Source organism: Engraulis encrasicolus, chromosome 21 (assembly GCF_034702125.1).
Source record: "Engraulis encrasicolus isolate BLACKSEA-1 chromosome 21, IST_EnEncr_1.0, whole genome shotgun sequence".
NCBI classification, from domain to species: Eukaryota; Metazoa; Chordata; class Actinopteri; order Clupeiformes; family Engraulidae; genus Engraulis; species Engraulis encrasicolus.
In genome coordinates, this window is record NC_085877.1 from 13,353,914 (window position 1) to 13,372,932 (window position 19,019).

The following is a 19,019-nucleotide window of genomic DNA, read 5'->3' on the forward strand; positions in this document are numbered from 1 at the left end:
TTTAGTTTACAGTTTTTTCTGTATAAAAAAGACCGAATATTGATAATGAAATATGTAGCTGTATGGTCGGGTTTTCCCATGAAGCACCACGGCCGTAAACTGATTCGTCCTTGTAGTTCTTTTGCGACATCATCTGAATGTTGCGCACAACCCTGTTTGAAAAATGAACTACTTGAAAGTACAGTAAAGGTTCCGGCCTGAAAAATCCTGCCGCCGGCATGCAACAGCGGAAATAGAAGCGTGGGGCGCATTTTCTGGTGTAAATTTCTTCTTCATACATTCCAGGAGAGACGCATTGTCACCCTAGGTAAGATCTGCAATTGAAATCGCGCTGATAAAGAATTGTTTGTGACTGTATGTTTCTGTCTCGCCTTGGCGTGTTGTGCTATGAATTTTTGGTTGACAAAGATGAGAGAATACGTTTTCACAATGAGGTTTGACACTCGCGGATAGATGCAGCCCATCATTTTCCAAACAGCAGTGCTACTTGAATAAATATGTGAACTTGAACGGACATTGCATGTAATGCTCTCTAGCGTCCTGCCTTGTACTTGCTTATCCGTATTTGCACTCTGCACTGCATTTGGTTGTTGTTGGGTAACACATGTTAGGTTCAACCATTTTCTCATATTCTCTGATCCAACACAGACCGTCCACCTACACCAGCAGCCATGCCTCGCATTGAGAACGACATCAAGCTCGACTTCAAGGATGTACTCCTGCGCCCCAAGAGAAGTACACTGAAGTCGCGTAGCGAGGTAGCATACAGTGTTTCAACACAGACCTACAGCTTATTGGGAAAAAAGTTTTTTTGGGGTCTTTTTTTATTTTATTTCCATAACTCCATCACAAAGTTAAACTTGCACAGATTTGTTTCTATTCTATTTGTTTCGAATCCTGTATGTTGTTTTTTATTTTATTTTATTATTATTATTTTTAGCTGGTAGCCCTACATATTTAAGCATAAACAAATTCATTCTTGGAATAGTTTAAAATGTGATCCATGACTTAATAATCTATGAAAGTTCAACATTTTTGATGGAATTATGGAAATAAATAAACTTTTCCATGACATCTGGAAAGGAGCTAATGCACACAGCATGGAGGTATATAGCCTACACAGTGCATCTTTTATTATTGCCTGTAGCCTATTTAATATCTGCATTTTTTTCCCCAGGTGGACCTTATGCGCAGCTTCACCTTCAGGAATTCCAAAGGAAGCTACCGTGGAATTCCCATCATTGCGGCCAACATGGACACCGTGGGCACATTTGAAATGGCCCTCGCTCTGCATCAGGTTTGCAATGCAGCTGCTTCTCTGTTGTTAATTGTACACAAGAGTGTTAGTTATGCTGTTGATGTTGTATTCAATAGGCAGACCTGTGCTTTCAATTCTCCCCCTCTCATCTACTATTCATTTAAAGTACAGGGTTTCCTTTTTCGCTTTTTAGCTAAGCTAAGCCAACCACTTCAATGACACCCCTACCATCTGCACAAAGATGTTACAGTAGAACACTAGCCTGATTATCATCAACTGTCGAATCTCTTCGAGACTTGGTCTGACCAAGAGCATAGCAATTAACGTTTCCCAAACGGCATGGTTGACCCGCTTCCCTTAGTTTGCTACTGGTTGACTGGTGTCCGAGAAAGTCGGTGAAATTTCTGATTTTTCGGGAGATCAGAAACGATATTTACATTGCTCTTGACTAGGGGTGGGCGATATGGGCAAAAAAAGTTATCTCGATAATTTTTAGAATTTTCACGATAACGATAATTTGACGATAATTTCCAGTAGTGCTGCATGTGTGTTTTAACTGGGGAGGGACAGAGAGTTGGGAAAAAATGCTGTGCTGAAGAGCTTTCACTTTTTGAATTTAATAATATGCATATGCTGGACTGTAAAGTAATACTTCATCATATCCATGTAAAAAAATGTTTTATGATTGCTAATGATTCTGTTAGAGGACAGTCATTTTTGACTGGAAACAATGCATTTGTAGATAGGAAGCAGAAACTGGCTGCTGCAAATTGCATGTGTTGGATTTCTCACATTGTAATTTAACTCACTGCGCGAGTTTAACTTAACATTACTTGTCCACCTAAGCAGTTATCATACTGTAATAGACCAGAGCGGTAGTCTCTTTAAGGCGTTTATTGACAAAAAGAGCTGCTGTTACAGCCACAACTCACGCATTCATTTCAAGTCCAACTCTCCAACTTAACAGTAAAATCATTCCACAACAATTAGACATTCTGTACACATTCCATAGAACTAGTCACGCGCCCCTGTTTCCCCCAGCTCAAGGCACCAACACAACAATAGCACAAACAACAACAGTAACAGAACATTAATAGAACACAATAAACACGGGTTATCACACTGTCCCCCCCCTTTAAAAACAACCCCTTGTCCTCAAGGGGACATGCTAAAGTCATTAAACCGTGGAGGCCTCCGCCTTTGCCGGCGTGGCCTGCTCAGGCTTGGTTGTGGACTGTCCTGCTGAGTCATTGGGGAGAGTGAGGGGAAAGTGACAGTGGCACTTGCACCGGGAGGTGACTGGGGAGGGACGCTTGGTCCGGGGGGTGACTGGGGAGGGACGCTTGGTCCGGGGGGTGATTGGGACAACCCACTCGGGCCAGGGGGTGAGTGAGGAGGGGCGGCCATAGGGCTAGTGTCTGTCGAGGCCCTGTGGAAAGTCTGTGAACTGGGCCCCAACTCAAACAGTGGAGCAGCACTTCCCCTGTATGGCGCTAACCTGTCCCGGTGCAGTACCACTTTCCTGCCCCTCGGTGGAACCTGAACCCTGTAGACCACTTCGCCCACCCGCTCAATGACCCTGCATGGCCCATCCCAGTGAGAGTCCAGCTTAGGACTTCGCCCCTTCTTTCGCTTGGGGGTGTAAACCCAAACCAGTTCCCCCGCTTGGAAGTCTCTGCCTCGACTCCTCACGTCATAATTCCTCTTTTGCCTCATGCCCGCCTTTTCAAGCTGGTCTCTGGCAAAAGCATGGGCTTTTTCGAGGCGATCCTGGAGTTTCCGGGCATACTCTGGACCCGGTGGAGGTTCAGCGTCTGGCGGCCTACCAAACGCTAGGTCTGCGGGTGTTCGGATCTCTCTGCCCAACATGAGCAGAGCAGGGGTGCAACATGTGGAACTTTGAACAGCTGAGCGGTAGGCCATTAAAACAAGGGGAATGTGTCTGTCCCAGTCTCGCTGGTGGTCAGCTGTGAGGATGGCTAGCTGTTGTCGCATAGTTAAGTTAAAACGTTCCACTAGCCCATCGCTTTGTGGATGCAATGGTGTGGTGCGTGTTTTCTCCATCCCCAACTGCTCGCACATGGCAGCAAACACCCTTGATTCAAAATTGCGACCTTGGTCACTGTGGATGGCCTCTGCTGCCCCGAACCGGCTAAACATGCCCCCAATTAGGGCGTCAGCAACCGTTTCGGCATCCTGGTCTGGAATTGCATAGGCCTCAGGCCACTTTGTGAAGTAGTCCATCGCACACAACACATACTTGTTCCCCCCTTCTGTTACAGGGAATGGCCCCATTATATCCACCCCCACCCTTTCCATAGGCGCCCCAGACGGTTGCTGTTGCAGTGGTGCTCGGGATTGGTCCGGGGGTCCCTTCTGCGCCACACAGTCATCACAGTTCCGGCAGAAGTCCTCGATATCCCGGCGGTGTTGACCCCAGTAGAATCCCTTTTGTAGCCTACGGAGCATTTTGGAGGTGCCAAAGTGCCCTGAGCCTGCGGCTCCATGGCAGGCCCCCAGCACAGCTTTCCTGAGGCGTGCTGGCACCACAACTTGCCACACCTCCTCTCCCGTGGCCGGCTCCTTCCATGCCCGCTGCAGCACGCCGTCAGACAGCCTCAGCACCCCAAATTTGCTCCAGAGTCCCTTTGTGGCTGGCGACAGGCCCGACACTGCCCCCCATGGTGGTCTCTGTCCATCGAGGACCCACTGTCGCACGGGCCTGAGGTCTCTGTCTTCCTCCTGGCGGGCCGCCCACTCAGCCGCCTCCACCACCTGAAGCGCGCAGCAGGTAGGTTCAATGTCTACCTCTTCCCCTCGCAGCTCCCTTTCTCTGGCGTCCCTCCTGTCGCAGTAGCTGCAGCCATCCGTGGCACAAGGGCGTCTGGACAGGCCATCAGCGTTGCCGTGCTGAGCCCCAGCCCTATGCACCACGGTGAAGTGGAACGACTGCAGCTCCTCGAGCCAGCGTGCTACTTGTCCCTCTGGCTCTCGGAAGGACATAAGCCACTGGAGTGCTGCATGGTCTGTCCTGATGGTGAAGGGTACGCCACAGAGGTAGTACTTGAAGTACCGGGCCGCTGCAACAACGGCCAACAGTTCACGCCTTGTCACGCAATAGCGGCGCTCGCTCTTATTGAAGACGCGACTGAAATAGGCCACCACTCGCTCTCCTTCAGGCCCTGTTTGTGACAACACGGCCCCCATGCCAACGTTGCTGGCATCCGTGTCCAGCACAAAGGGTAAAGTCGGGTCTGGAGGGATGAGGACTGGTGCCTGGGTGAGTGCTTGTTGCAGAGAGGCAAATGCCTGTTGGCATTCCCTGGACCATGTGAATGGCTGGTTTTTCTGGAGTAGGCGAAAGAGTGGTGCGGCAATGCAGGAGAATCCCTTGACAAACTTCCTGTAGTAGGAAGCCAGCCCCAAGAAGCTCTTCAGTTCTGTCTGATCATTGGGGACAGGCCAGTCTCTGATGGTGCGGACTTTCTCCTCCAGCGTGTTGATGCCCTCGCCGCTTACCCTATGCCCGAGGAACTCCACTTCCCTCCGCATAAAGTGGCACTTCTCTGGGTGCAGCTTCAGCCCCGCCCCAGCTATCCTGCCCAATACCAGCCTGAGGGAGTCTAGTGCTGCTTGGAAAGTTCTCCCATGAGAGAGCACATCGTCCAGGTACACCAAGCATTCTTGGCGGGGGACACCGGCCAACACACTGTCCATAAGCCTCTCAAATGTCCCTGGCGCATTGCACAGTCCAAAAGGCAGCACTTTGTACTGCCAGTGCCCCCTGCGTGTGCTAAAGGCAGTCTTAGGTCTCGACTCTGGAGAGAGGGGGACCTGCCAGTACCCACTCCGCAAGTCGAGTGACGAAAACCACGAAGACCCAGTAACCAGGTCCAGTGTCTCGTCAATGCGTGGAATGGGGTAGCAGTCTTTCCTTGTCGCATTGTTCAGCACTCTAAAGTCCATGCAGAACCTCCACCGTGTGCTGTTTTTCTTGCGTACCATTACAATTGGTGACGACCAGGGGCTGTTGGAGGGTTCAATGACGCCTGCCTGCAACATCGCTTGAACCTCCTGGTCCGCAGCCTCCTGTTTCACCCAGGGTAGGCGGCGAGAGCGCACTCTGATCGGCCTCGCCCCGCCAGTGTCTATGTGGTGTTCTACTAGGTGAGTGAGCCCCACCTCATCCTCACTGAGGGCGAAAATGTCCTTGTACTCCCACAGCACTTGCCACAACTGCATCCTCTGCTGGTCATCCAGACCATCACAGTTCTTCTCCCAGATGCCTCTGACCGCCCCAGCCCGATCTTCCATGTCCATGGGCCGTTGCGGTGGGGTCACAACTCTCTGACCCCCCGCTGACTCTAACTGGCCAGACTGTAACCCTACTTCCGGGTCTGCAGTCAAACTGTAGGTGGGTACAACCTGCGTCACCTGCTGTGAGGGCGACATAAGCTGCACATGTTGACCCCCGGGTAGGACTAACACTCCCGCCCCCAGGTCCAACGCACACCCTGTGAGTCTCAGGAAATCAAGGCCAAGGATGCAGGGATCACGCACATCTGCCACCCATGCCGGAAAAGTCACTGCTACCCCCCCCACTGTGAAGACAAAAGTTCCCCTACCTTTCATGGCGGCGGTCTGCCCGGTAACTGTTTGCAGTTTCACAGAGATAGGTTCTAAGACGGTCCCAGCTGGAACAACGTCAGGCCTGATGAGTGTAGCAGTGGACCCAGTGTCCACCAGAGCTGAACAAGACACATTTCCCACCAACACTGGAACATGACATAAATTACCCACTTCAGTCCAGCCTACGGTTATGACAGGGTCAGTGGGTGTGACCGTGTCCATGCACTCCCCCTCCTCTGAAGAAAATTGCAGTCCCCTGGGAGTGGCTGACGGGGTCCGGGGTGTCGGGGCTACCCGGACCCAGTCCCGTTTCCCTGATGTCCCCTCACCGCAGGGCAGTGACGAAGCAGGTGTCCAGCGTCGCCACAGCCCCAGCATCGCCTGGGGTTGCGGTCAGGTCTCCTTGGACTGCCCAGCGTGGTCGCGCGCACAAGCTCGGTGAGCTCTGCTGCCCATGCCGGTGTGGAGGTCTCCGCAGCTGCTGCTCTGACTGCAGGGCCCGCATGCTCATGGCCAGCCGTGTTGATGTGTGCACGTACCGCCTCCCTCTCCGATGCTCTCTCCAACGCTTCCAGGAGGGTGCTAGGGTGAGTGAGTTGCACCTCCACTCGCAGCTCCGCTGGGGACAGGGCCTGGACGAAACGGTCGCGTGCCAGCTCGCTCTGTACAGTTGGAGGCATGCTGCCATAGGCTCTGCGCGTCAGGCTCTCTATTTCATTGGCCAGCTGACGGAGGGGCTCACCAGGTCGTCGGTGCCTGTTGTTCAGCTCTGCTCTCAGGAGATCCACTCCCCCGAAGCGCCCGAATCTTCTCTGAAGTGCCCCAACCAACGCCTCGTAGTCCCCTCTATCTTTGGGATCCAGCAGCATAAGGCAGTCTACAGCGTCATCAGTCAAACACATTGCCAGTTCTAGGGCTTTGATGTCATTGGGCCACTTATGTGCTGTAGCCAACAGTTCAAACTGGGCACTAAATGCCTCCCAGCTCACCTTCCCGTTAAATTTCGGTGTTTTTACGGCTCTCACGGCTCCAGTATCCGCGGCGGCACGGGCGGCGCCATGTTTGTTTACATTCTCACTCTGATCCCTGGCTGCGTCGCTGGCTCCCATGGCAACCGTACCTCTAGCGTTAGTGGCATTATGGTTAGTGGCTTCAGCCTTGACTTGCGGTGGTCGCCCGAAGCCTGCTTCACCGGCCATCCTCTCCACCACCTTCCGTAGCCTCATCACTTCAGCGCCCAACTGCCTCTGCTCCCTCCAGTGACCGAAAGTAAGCCCTTCATCTCCGACCTCCTCTCCCTCCTTCATGCCCGCGCTGGAAAACATTTTATCGAGCCGAAACACCGACCGCCTATGCTAACTGACAGCTAGCTAACAACAAAAACAAAACGAGTTGGTCTTCCCAGAGTCAGGCAGAGCCAGTTCTATTTCCTTCGTAACCTACCGAGTGTTTTATTCTGACACCAGTGTAATAGACCAGAGCGGTAGTCTCTTTAAGGCGTTTATTGACAAAAAGAGCTGCTGTTACAGCCACAACTCACGCATTCATTTCAAGTCCAACTCTCCAACTTAACGGTAAAATCATTCCACAACAATTAGACATTCTGTACACATTCCATAGAACTAGTCACGCGCCCCTGTTTCCCCCAGCTCAAGGCACCAACACAACAATAGCACAAACAACAACAGTAACAGAACATTAATAGAACACAATAAACACGGGTTATCACAATACATGCAGGTGGGTGTTTGAGTAGTGAGTAACAGCCAATCTAGTTGTAGAGAACAACATTGCTTAGCTTAGTTCGCTAACTAGCATGCTAACGCGATTTCTCAGACCAGAGACAAAGCTATTTCTCTTCCTAACTATTTGGCTTTCCATAATCACAGACAGTTGCTGATTAAAGCACATAGTTCCAAAACGCCCTCGGCATCATGCAATGGCTGGTTTAATGGTTGAATTCCTCATGTAAATCCACCATTTGGATAACAGTAACTCTCCTTCACTGCCCAGCAGCAGCAGCGCTGCACGAGTGACACAGACACTCCGTCTGCCAAAACGCTGCAGCCCGCCCCCCTCAGCACTGTCTGCTCATTGGTTCACAGACTTATTCTCCACTTCACAACAACATTACTATTGGCTCAAAGTCTTGGCTGTCGTTGCTGTCTGGAGGAGTCCTGTCACAGCGCTTTGTTGAGTTTAGCGACTTCATAAAAATATCTCGATATTGCAAAATTACTCATCGTCAAAACAACATTCACGATAACTTCGCAGACGATATGTATCGCCCACCCTTACTCTTGACCCGACTAGAAGCAAAGCCAAAGGTGTTGCAACACTAGGAGGGCATGGCCTGGCTAGTAGAACACTAGACTTATCAGACTTTTAATTGCATTGTAGCATTTTAGAAATATTTATGATAATGACACAGATCATTAGCTTCCTGCCATACCAGCTAGACAGCTTTTATGACAAGCAATTGTGTTTATCATAGGACTTATTCAGACAGTTGTGAATCTCAAGGTCCTGAATGCTCAGCCCTGTACCTTCCCAGATAATCAACACCTCGACTAACAACCTCTATGCGGAAATCATTAATGTAAATTGCTCTGTCTGTTTCCAATCAACTCTATCTACAGTTCACACTCTTCACCGCCATCCACAAGCATTACAGCATTGACGACTGGAAAGAGTTTGCGGCCAAAAATCCGGCCTGCGTTCAGGTACAGTAACTTGCGTAACAGTTGCAGTTGTGTAGCATATTGCAAAGCATAGGTATTGTATGGTAAGAGACTGATTTTTTATATACAGTGAGGAGAATAAGTATTTGATCCCTTGCTGATTTTGTTGGTTTGCCCACTAATAAAGACATGATCAGTCTATAATATTAATGATAAAATGTATTCTAATATTGAGAGACAGAATATCAAAAAGAAAATCCAGAAAATAACTTTGAAGAATATATATTAATTGATTTGTATTCCATTGAGGAAAATAGGTATTTGACCCCTCTAGTCAAAGAAGACAAAATACTTGGTGGCAAAGCCCTTGTATTCTTGTACAGAAGTCAGATGTTTCTTTCAGTTAACAATGTTTGTGGATATAGTAGAAGGGATTTTTGTCCACTTTTCTTTGCAGATCATCTCTAAATCATTTAAGTTGTATGACTGTATCTTGGCAAATGGGAGCTTCTGTTCCCTCCACAGGATTATTATAGGGTTAATGTTTGGAAACTGTCTAGGCCACTTCATGACCTTAATGTGCTTCTGCTTGAGCTACTCCTTCGTTGCTTGGGCTGTATGTTATGGGTTATCATATTAGGAGGCCAATCCATGACCCACCTTCAGTCTAGTGGTGGTGGGAAAGAGGTTGGCATGCAGCATTGTACGTTTACATGTCTCCCTCCATCCATTTCTTGACGATGTGAGGTTGTCCTGTGTCTTGGCCAGACAAACAACCTCAAAACATAATGTTACCACTTTCATGTATGATGTTGGAGAAGGTGTTGTTCTTGGGATCATAGCCAGCATTTCTCTTCCTAAAAACACATCGAGTTGTGTTGATGCCAAACCGTTTGATTTTGGTGTCATCTGATTCCAGCACCTCCCAATCATATCCTAATCCAGTTTGATGTTCATTGGCAAACCTCAGGTGAGCCTGAACAGGTTCCTTCTGAAGCAGGGGTACCATACATGCACTGCAGGATTTTAATCTGCTGTGGTATTAAGTGTTTCCAATAGTTTTCTTAGTGATTGAGGTCCCAGCTGCCTTGAGATCATTTCCTAGCTCTTTCCATACAGTTTTAGGGTGCTTTATCTCTGTTTTTCTGGTTATTGAATCCCCACAAGGTCAAATCTTGTATGGAACCACAGACAGGCCTAAGATTGATGATTGATTATGATTTTGTATGTCCTAAAATTTGGAAGAAATGCACAAACAGTTTGCTCCTGAATATCCAGGAGCCCATTTCAGCCTTGTTGAGTTCTAAAATCTTGTCCCTGACATCCTTTGACAGCTTTTTGGTCTTTCCCATGTTGGCGAGTTTAATTTGATTGATTGACTGATACTATGGACTGATTCTGCAGATTCAATGTGTCTTTTGTGCAGGTTACTATTAACAGGTGTGTTCAATTCAGATAACAAGTTGATTGGAAGTGCCATTTGATCTGTGGCATCAGAACTCTTAATGGTTGGCTGGGGATCAAATACTTATTTCCCTCAATGAAATATAAATCAATTAATATATATTCTTCAGAATTAATTTCTGGATTTTCTTTTTGATATTCTGTCTCTCCATATTATAATACATTTTATCATTAACATTAAAGACTGATCATGTCTTTATTAGTGGGCAAACCAACAAAATCAGCAAGGGATCAAATACTTATTCTCCTCACTGTATATATATATATATATATAGGTAACACAGTTGAATGGCCTTGCCATAATTCCCATAGCCTGATATTCACCCACGGCGTTGTTCACATAATTTACTGTAGCTCGTTACGAACAGTGTTTGGGTTCAGTGTCTTGTTCAAGGACACTTAAGTCTAAACAAATCTGGCCCACCTTGGTTTTCATTTTCACAATCTTTCAGTTTCTTTCACTCGCTGCGACAAGGCTTTAGTGTGTAAGGAAGTCTCACCAAGCTGTAACTTTGACCTGAGTGCTTTTGAGTTTTTGCATCGATGTGAACTAATTCTCTCTCTCTCTCTCTCTCTCTCTCTCTCTCTCTCTCTCTCTCTCTCTCTCTCTCTCTCTCTCTCTCTCATATATATCCCCTCCTCAGAGTGTGGCGGTGAGCACAGGGACGGGCGAGTCGGATTTCGAGCGTCTGACGGCCATCTTGTCGGCAGTGCCTGAGCTCCACTACATCTGCGTGGACGTGGCCAACGGCTACTCCGAGCACTTTGTGCACTTCGTCAAGGATGTGCGGCAGAAGTTCCCCACGCACACCATCATGGTAATGCAGTGGCTTTAGTCAGTTGAGCTGGGAAGTCACCACAGTAGATCAGTGAATTAATTCATGAATAATATAATAATAATAATGTACGTATTTATATTCTTGGGAATACAATTGAGGGCTGTCCTCTTTTTCAGTGTAGTTGGGAAGTTACAGTTCAAATGTCATGAAACGAAAGAAAAAAAACACATAATATTATATTATACTAACACAGTAAAAATATATACGCATAAAATAATAATAAAAATATATGTAAATCAGACCAAAAAGAAAAAAACTGTTGCAGCATGGGACTGGGAGGCTTTTGGTTTAAATTGATCTTAAGAAATGAAGGATGGTAGATGAAGGATGTGTTGGGCTAGTCTCCAGGATGTGAGGGCAAAAAAAACCCTGACTTCCCCAGCCCAGTACGAGTACATTTCAGCACGTGGTAGAAGCCAAGTTCAAGTGGTCTTGGGGCGTTCAGGAGCCCCAAGGGGGCGTTGACAGGGATACAACTGAGGGTTCGGTTAGAACAAAATGAGAAGTACTGCTCTGCCAAAGTTCAATTTCACTGTTTGCAACCCGGTGCGGATGTCGACTGCCGATTAGGGGAGAGCTCTATTTTTTGTTGGAGCTTCCCATTGATTACCCATGTGCTGCGGTGAGGATATTGATCATCCCTAATGTATGGCACGTCTGTGCCAGTGTGCGGTGGCAACTGAAATAGTCCCGATCAATAATGTACCGCTGTGCTGTCAGAATTGGTGTGCAGAGGCCTTGAGAGTGGGGAATGCTTAGTTGCAATATTGGGGGGGCATTGGTCTAATTGGTCTAGTTCACTTTTCAATACTAAAGGGGGCCGCTGACAGGCTTATGATTAGGTCAAGGGGATGAGGTCAAAGGGGTGTTTGTTCCAAAAAGGTTGAGAACCGCTGGTCTTGGCCCTTTACTGTTCTAATGCATCAATAGTTTTTACTCTGACCAGCAGAGGGAACCCTTAACCACTTAACGCATAACCTCTATTACCAGGGGTGCTCAACTAGAAACTGAAAAGGTCCACTCGCCAAATTTCGTATGTTTCCAGGGTCTAAAAAGTCGCTACGGACCGATGCAGAAAATAGGCTCACTCGCTGGCCGCACTGGCCTCTTGCTCACTCACCAAGTTGTCATAGTGATGATAGGCTACTTTTATTTGTCGTAAGACTGGCTTCGCAGAAATACACCTATAGATCGCATGGCAGCGAAATCTCATGTATAATGTATAGCCTACATATTAAATACAGATGGATTTTGTCTTGGTCCGGATAACATTGCGTTTGGGTCCGCACCCGGACCTGGGTCCGCCAGTTGATCATGTCTGCTCTAGTACAAGCTTGTGCTGTTAATACAAGCTGCTTTCACGGAGAGTCTTGCATAATCGATTAAGACTTGGAAATTACAATCTCTTCCTGTAATGTCACGGCAATGTTGTTATGATGTCACTTTTACTTCCTGACAGGGAACACCAAGTTAAAGCTTAGTTAAAGTAGATGTGTCTACTGCACCGTTTATACGGGTCTATTGCTAGGGAAAACGACAAAATATTTTATCAGAAGTGACTTTAGTTTACAAGGCAACCATGCCATTGGGGCTTGAAGACACAAAAATCTGAAGACTCCTTCCAGAGTGGGGAGTTTTGAAGACGACCCGGGTTGTGTCTCCGTCTAAACGGCAAAAAAGCCAAAAACATGTTCACGTCCCATACACCTCCACCAGATTTTTTGCATCTTCAGGCCCAGACGGCGAGGTTGCCGTGTAAACGAAAGACACTTTGGATTAAATATTTTTACATCTTCCCTCGCAATCGTCCTCATATAAATGGCCCCTATATTTAACACGTGTTGATATGTCTAACCTCTATGTACTTGTAGGCAGGGAACGTGGTGACTGGAGAGATGGTGGAGGAGCTCATCTTAGCTGGTGCTGACATCATCAAAGTGGGCATTGGACCAGGTGAGATTATGCGTTGCCAAGCCCTTTCATGCTCTTGGTTCTAACAGTTGAAGTCCCACTGGCAGCATATGTGTTTAGCTAAAAAAATAATAATAAATTTTTGCACTTGGCATCTGTGTACCATGCATCACACAGAGATGGAATGAATCCATTTTATCTTGGTCTGTGGTTACAAGTCATGCTTTAAATACATCAGTACAGTAACTTTGGCCTCGGCCATGGCTTAAACGGCTAAGGCACCGTACTATTATGCCGGGGACCTGGGGTTTTATTCCAGCCCGAGATCATTTCCCAATCCTTCCTTGTCTCTCCCATTACTTTCCTTTCTCCTCGCAAACGGTTCTGTACAATAAAGGGGAAAGTACAGTATATCCAGAGAACAGGTGAAGAATAACCGCACACTAGTGGACTTCATTTTGCTGTTATTTTATTTCAGCTGATGAAGTACAAGCAAACCACATTGTTCAACAACAGCAAAATGAAGTCCACCAGTGTGCAGTGATTCTTCTCCTGTTCTCTGGATTACTTGTGACTGCACTTCACCAGCGCCTGGACTCTGGCTGTGCATAGGATCAATATGTATATATTTTGAAAAAGATATCAGTAACTCTAAAATTTGGTCTTCTTATGTGTCCACTTGTGGCTGGTCTTTTCCAGGCTCTGTGTGCACCACACGGAAGAAGACCGGTGTGGGCTACCCCCAACTAAGTGCCGTCATCGAATGTGCAGACGCAGCCCATGGCCTGGGAGGACATATTATCTCTGTAAGTGTGTGCCTGTGTGCGTGGGTATTTGCTTGCATGTGTCACATTTGTATCACATCTCTTTCTTTGTAGAACATACTAGTACGTAACATGTAGCATTTTATATGGACGTGTGTATTATGCATGTGATGATAATATCAATATAACATGCTTCTCTCTCTCTCTTCCATAAAGGATGGAGGATGCACCTGCCCTGGTGATGTTTCCAAGGCATTTGGTGAGTTTTCTCCCACCCTTCTCCTATTAAAATAGGAAGGTCCATCTGATAAATGTACCGTAATGCTGAGTTACGAGTGGTGGAACAACGCCAATGTCAGTCTCTTAAGGCCATTCTAACTTTAAAGGTTATCTTGGAAGACTTACTACCCAGATGGGCTCTTTCACAAAGCTGTGAAAATAAGTGCTGTGCAATGCTTTTTTCCCCTCAAATTTCTAACTAGAATACACTGTGATTGTGTAGTGCACATGTGCGCTGCACACATTTGCATATCTCAAACGGGGCGAGTCATAATGATGGCAAGCTCCATCTCATGATATGATCATGGGTCATGTGTGATCAAAAATGTGCAGATACCCTGTCATCTCATCACATCAATTCATCCACCTGCCATCACATAATCTGATTGGCTGATTGCACTGACACATGATTGATTGACAGGCGCGGGGGCGGACTTTGTGATGCTGGGCGGCATGCTGGCGGGTCACGATGAGAGCGGCGGTGAAATCATCGAGAAGAGCGGCAAGAAGTACAAGCTGTTCTACGGCATGAGCTCCGACACCGCCATGAAGAAGCACGCCGGAGGGGTGGCTGAATACAGGTAGAGAAATGACACACGCACAAACACACATACACAGCCCATACGCTCACACACACACACACACACATGCTCTGACTGATTGAATACAGGTAGACACACATAGATAATGCAAGGTCCGGGGCTGTTTATTGAAAAAGGTTGAGGACCACTGCTATACACACACATAAAGATGTGTATACACACACACACACACACACACACACACACACACACACACACACACACACACACACACACCCCCACACACACTCTGATACGGTCCTGAAGAAGTAGGGTGGCAGAGAGTAGGTACAGTCCCTCCCTACTTCTCGTCCTGCAGAGCTTCGGATGAAGAGCTTCAAAGATGGTGGAGGTGGTGTGTACAAGGGCCCAGTCAGTATTAGTGGCAATAATCATAATAATAATAACATCTCGTTCCCTTCCTTTTTTCCTCTGCCCAGGGCGTCGGAGGGCAAGACGGTGGAGGTGGTGTACAAGGGCCCGGTGGAGGCGACGCTGCGTGACGTGCTGGGCGGCGTGCGCTCCACCTGCACCTACGTGGGCGCCGGCAAGCTGAAGGAGCTGAGCCGCCGCACCACCTTCATCCGCGTCACCCAGCAGCTCAACACCGTCTTCGGAGACATCTAGACCAGCTCGACGCACCCCCCGCCCCGACACCCTCAAGACAGAAGGTGCTGGAGAGGGAGGAAGGGGGGGTGGGTTGTTGGGGTTGGTGGGTGGGTGGGGGTCGATACGGGCACGAGGTGCTGGGGTTGGGGGTAGGGACTGTTATGCTGCATGTTTTTCTGTAATGCAGCAAATCAACTCTCCGCTTTACAGAAACATCTAGAAGGGGATGCAGGCATGAAGGTCAGGATGTGTTGTGGGTGGCGGTGAGGTCTGGGGTGTGGGGTCGGATACAGTTATGCTGCAAAGGTGGGTTCACTGACAAGAGGTAGAGGCTGTAAAGGTGGTTATGTGACAAGAGGTACAGGCTGGAGGGAGGGCGTGTAGGCTAATCGAGATGGCAGAATGGATCACACAACATGTGAATGCACCAAATAAAAGAGTAGAGTAGACGCAACACCAAGTAAAAGGGGCGTGGACGCAAGTGAAGACTCGAAATTCCTATCTAGCCAGCTCTTTTCATAATACAGTATATTAGCATGTTATTTTTGCAGGGGATTTCTTGACACTCCCCTCTAAAAACAAGTGAATACTAACATGACAAAGTGTGTCTCAAAGTTTTAACACCTGTTCCTTTTGCCCTGCCTTCTTTCAAAAAATCTAGTTGAAACCGATTTAAACTTGGTCCAATTTTAGTTTTACAAGTTTGGGAGAGCAAACTTACCTCAGATCATCCAGTGTGTACTTACGGCACAGCCAAGTCCTTAAATAGAGCCTTATTTGCCATTTTTAAATCCTTGTTGTTACTCGTTTCATTTATCTCCTCCTAACTTTCACTCTTTCTTACTATGAATATGTCATTAACTTATCCTGAAACTGTATATTTTATATTAGTTGTCAATATTACTACAAAAGTCGACAGTGTTTGAAACAATGAATTTAGTCACAATGAGCAATCATCTTTGCCAACAATTCTTTTGTGCAGAAAAGATAGATCACATTCCAGCAATTTGCTTTGCAAATATGGTTTAGTACAGTAGAGATTATGCAACTGTTGTACTTTGCTGTGATCGAAATGTGGACATGTTTGTATAGATATACAGTACGTACGTTAAACAGTGTTCTGTTTTTTGAGAATGTATTCAATGTATGTTTTCAGAGTATGCTGATGCACTACTGACTGCTGCCTAACGAATGAAGATGTATCAGAAATGTCTTTATTTCAACATTTGTATGCACTGTATATGGTTCATTCCTACACAGTTCAAATTCATTCCAATGGTCTTATTAATGGTTTCTTCGTTTTTGTCATTCTGGTCTTGAAATAAACATTTCCTCATCTGATTTGATCTTGTCCACATTCGCTTCTGTGTACACTAGAAGTATTATTGAAACGGCAAACAGACAAATGCAAACAAGGAGCCGTAACCATCAACAATCACATGATGACATACACATATTTTTATTTATCACATATTATTTATTAGTATACTTTAACATCCTGACATGTGCCTTCTATTGTGTGTGCTTATGGACTAATCTTTTAAAAACAAACTGCAGTGTGTTGTCTCATGATTCTGCTCAGTCCAGTAAATGAAAACCTATTTTTATTTCAGTCCTAACGTTGATTACAAAATAAGATGAATCACTATCTTCTTTTCAATATTGAATTTCCAAATGCATTTTCCGACTTATGTCTTTTCCCAAATTACCTGTCCTGCACATTAAATGATACAAACAAAATATATTCCATTCATTAAACTGCCAAACTATGTCTTGATGACTTTGACATTTTCTTAGTACTGTTTTATTGAAGTTACATTTATTTTAATGATGCAGATATACAGTATATATGATTTCTTAAAAAAAAATCTGCATAATAGTTTAAACCCTTTTTCGTTTCTTTGAAGGTGGATCATATTCCTCTAAGCCATGAACCTGGCACGCAATATCTGCGTACTTAGGCCTACAGTTACATCCACCATAAGAGGAGCATCGACCACATCTATCACAATTCGAGGAAGCGGTGCCAGAACCACTTGGTGTATCCTGTTTTTTTACCAGAGTGACAAAGGGCCGGAGACTTTGTTTTGGGGTCCTCTTGATGTCTACACTGTACAGACCAATCAACTGCCCATACTCACCCCTTGTGAAAAAGCACAGGGATTTACCAGAGCTGTCCCAACAGACCTCCACCTTGTTTTCGAAGATCATGTCTTCTAGAGCGGAACTTTCTTGAGGCTTATGTGCAAAAAGCTTTTTGTCCTTCCACTCCAGACCGTAACGATGATCATGTTGGGGACCACAACAGAGGCCAACACTCCAGTTATATTTTTCAGAAAAGACCATAGTCCAGTGTAGATCAGAATCAATGCTATTCTTGAAGTATACTGTTTGAGAGACCGTGGGTGAGCAGCATGACAGTGTCTTCAAGTCTGTTGACACCAGAAGTTGTCCGACCGTTTCCTCATCAAAGGTCATGTCTGTGGGTTTGTCCGTGCCCCAGAACTGTTTGTCTGGATCAACCAAGGTGAGGAGGTCTCCTTGGAGCTTCAAAACCCTCTGTACGGTCTCGTGCCCATTCTTGAGGAGGTCGAACACAACCTGCTCAGGTTTCGCCGTCTCCTCTAACCCATGAATGAAGTCGACAGCCTGAGCTTTTTCCACAGCTTCATACACGTCTCCAAACCCCTGCAGGAACAAATGGGCGTCTTCTTCTGACAACGCGGCCTCAATGCTCTTTTGAGCTGCATGAACTGCTTCAAGACGAGCCAAGACCGAGCTTCCCACCTTGGTCAAGCCAATATCGCGCAACGCCACCACAGCATTCTGCAGGCGTTCGCTCGAGACCTCCAGGTCCTTCTTCTGCTTTGTCTCCCAGCTCTTCAACGCGATCCCCTGCACCTGCCGCTCGGCCAGCTCCTTCTTTTCCTCCTTCAGCTTCTCCACCAGAACTTTCTGGGCACCAGCCAGCGTCTTCAGGTTGTGCAGCCGGTGCTGGTCCTCGATGGAGCAGGACACACAAACACAGAGCCGGTCGTCCAGGCAGTAGTACTCCAGCAGCTTGCCGTGCTCGGGGCAGCGGGCCACGGCTCCGGAGCTCAGCCCTCCCGCCGGCATGGGCTTGGTCAGGGGGTGGGTCTGCAGCAGCACCGGCGTGGTGAGGTGGGCCTGGAGGTGCTGAGCGCACATGGAGATCTCGCACTTGAGGCAGGTCTTCAGGGCGGGCGTCTGCCTGTCCAGGCACATGTCGCAAAGGACAGACGATGAAGAGGACAGCTGGAGCTCCTCCTGCTCCTGCTTCACAGCTGCTGGATTAGTAGACATGCTGGCCGGAGAGAATCAAGAGTTATTGATTGTTGTTTTTGAGTTGTCTTTGGGGTCCTTTTTGTCCTGCCTCGTGCAGATGAGGTGTACAAGATCAGCGATGCGGTCTGTGGTGCAGTGTGTCAGCAGGATGGATGTTTTCCGACCTCGTTTGTTTCCTGCTAGAACTACGTGGCGTTTGCCCCAGTGAAACTATAACCATATCCGTGTTTATATCTTCCCTTTTCACAGCCTCTGTGAAACCAATCTTGATTCACATGACAGAATCGTCATAAAGGAACTATAAAGGCAGGTCATATTTGCTGTGGGAGTAGGAGGTACTTTCATGTGTGCCGATAAGGGACCTTTGTCCGGCAGGACAAACAAATGCCTTCAATTTGAAGTTTTATTGATTTATTGTTATATTGATCAATATCAAAAGCTTATATGAAGAACAAAAGGTATGTTTAACACACCACATTGAATGAAGCTAGAAAAGATCCATACTGGATCTATACTGGGGGGGGGTTGTAATTAACCTCTGCTCTCCCCCATCCTCCTCCATGACTGAGGTACCCTGAGCATGATAATAATACAAATAATAATACTTTCGTTTTATATAACGCCTTTCAAAACACCCAAGGACGCTTCACAGAGTGTTGTGTTGAAAAGTGTGAGTGTGTGTGCGCGTCAGTGTGTGA

At 47.0% G+C, this 19,019-nt stretch overlaps 2 protein-coding genes across 2 annotated transcripts; one reads left to right on the forward strand and one right to left on the reverse strand.

Annotated features, from left to right (window-relative positions):
- The first annotated feature begins 219 nt into the window (after window positions 1-219).
- On the forward strand, window positions 220-15,092 carry gmpr2 (guanosine monophosphate reductase 2). Its single transcript, XM_063186235.1, has 10 exons — window positions 220-307; window positions 649-758; window positions 1,178-1,297; window positions 8,527-8,610; window positions 10,677-10,850; window positions 12,743-12,824; window positions 13,482-13,588; window positions 13,763-13,805; window positions 14,247-14,406; window positions 14,847-15,092. The coding sequence occupies exons 2-10, from the start codon at window positions 672-674 to the stop codon at window positions 15,031-15,033; spliced, it is 1,044 nt and encodes a 347-aa protein (XP_063042305.1). The 5' UTR covers window positions 220-307; window positions 649-671; the 3' UTR covers window positions 15,034-15,092.
- Window positions 15,093-16,896: 1,804 nt separating this feature from the next.
- On the reverse strand, window positions 16,897-18,461 carry si:dkey-183c6.9 (tripartite motif-containing protein 5). The gene has a single exon (XM_063187658.1). The coding sequence runs from the start codon at window positions 18,337-18,339 to the stop codon at window positions 16,897-16,899; it is 1,443 nt and encodes a 480-aa protein (XP_063043728.1). The 5' UTR covers window positions 18,340-18,461.
- Between the last annotated feature and the right edge of the window lie 558 nt (window positions 18,462-19,019).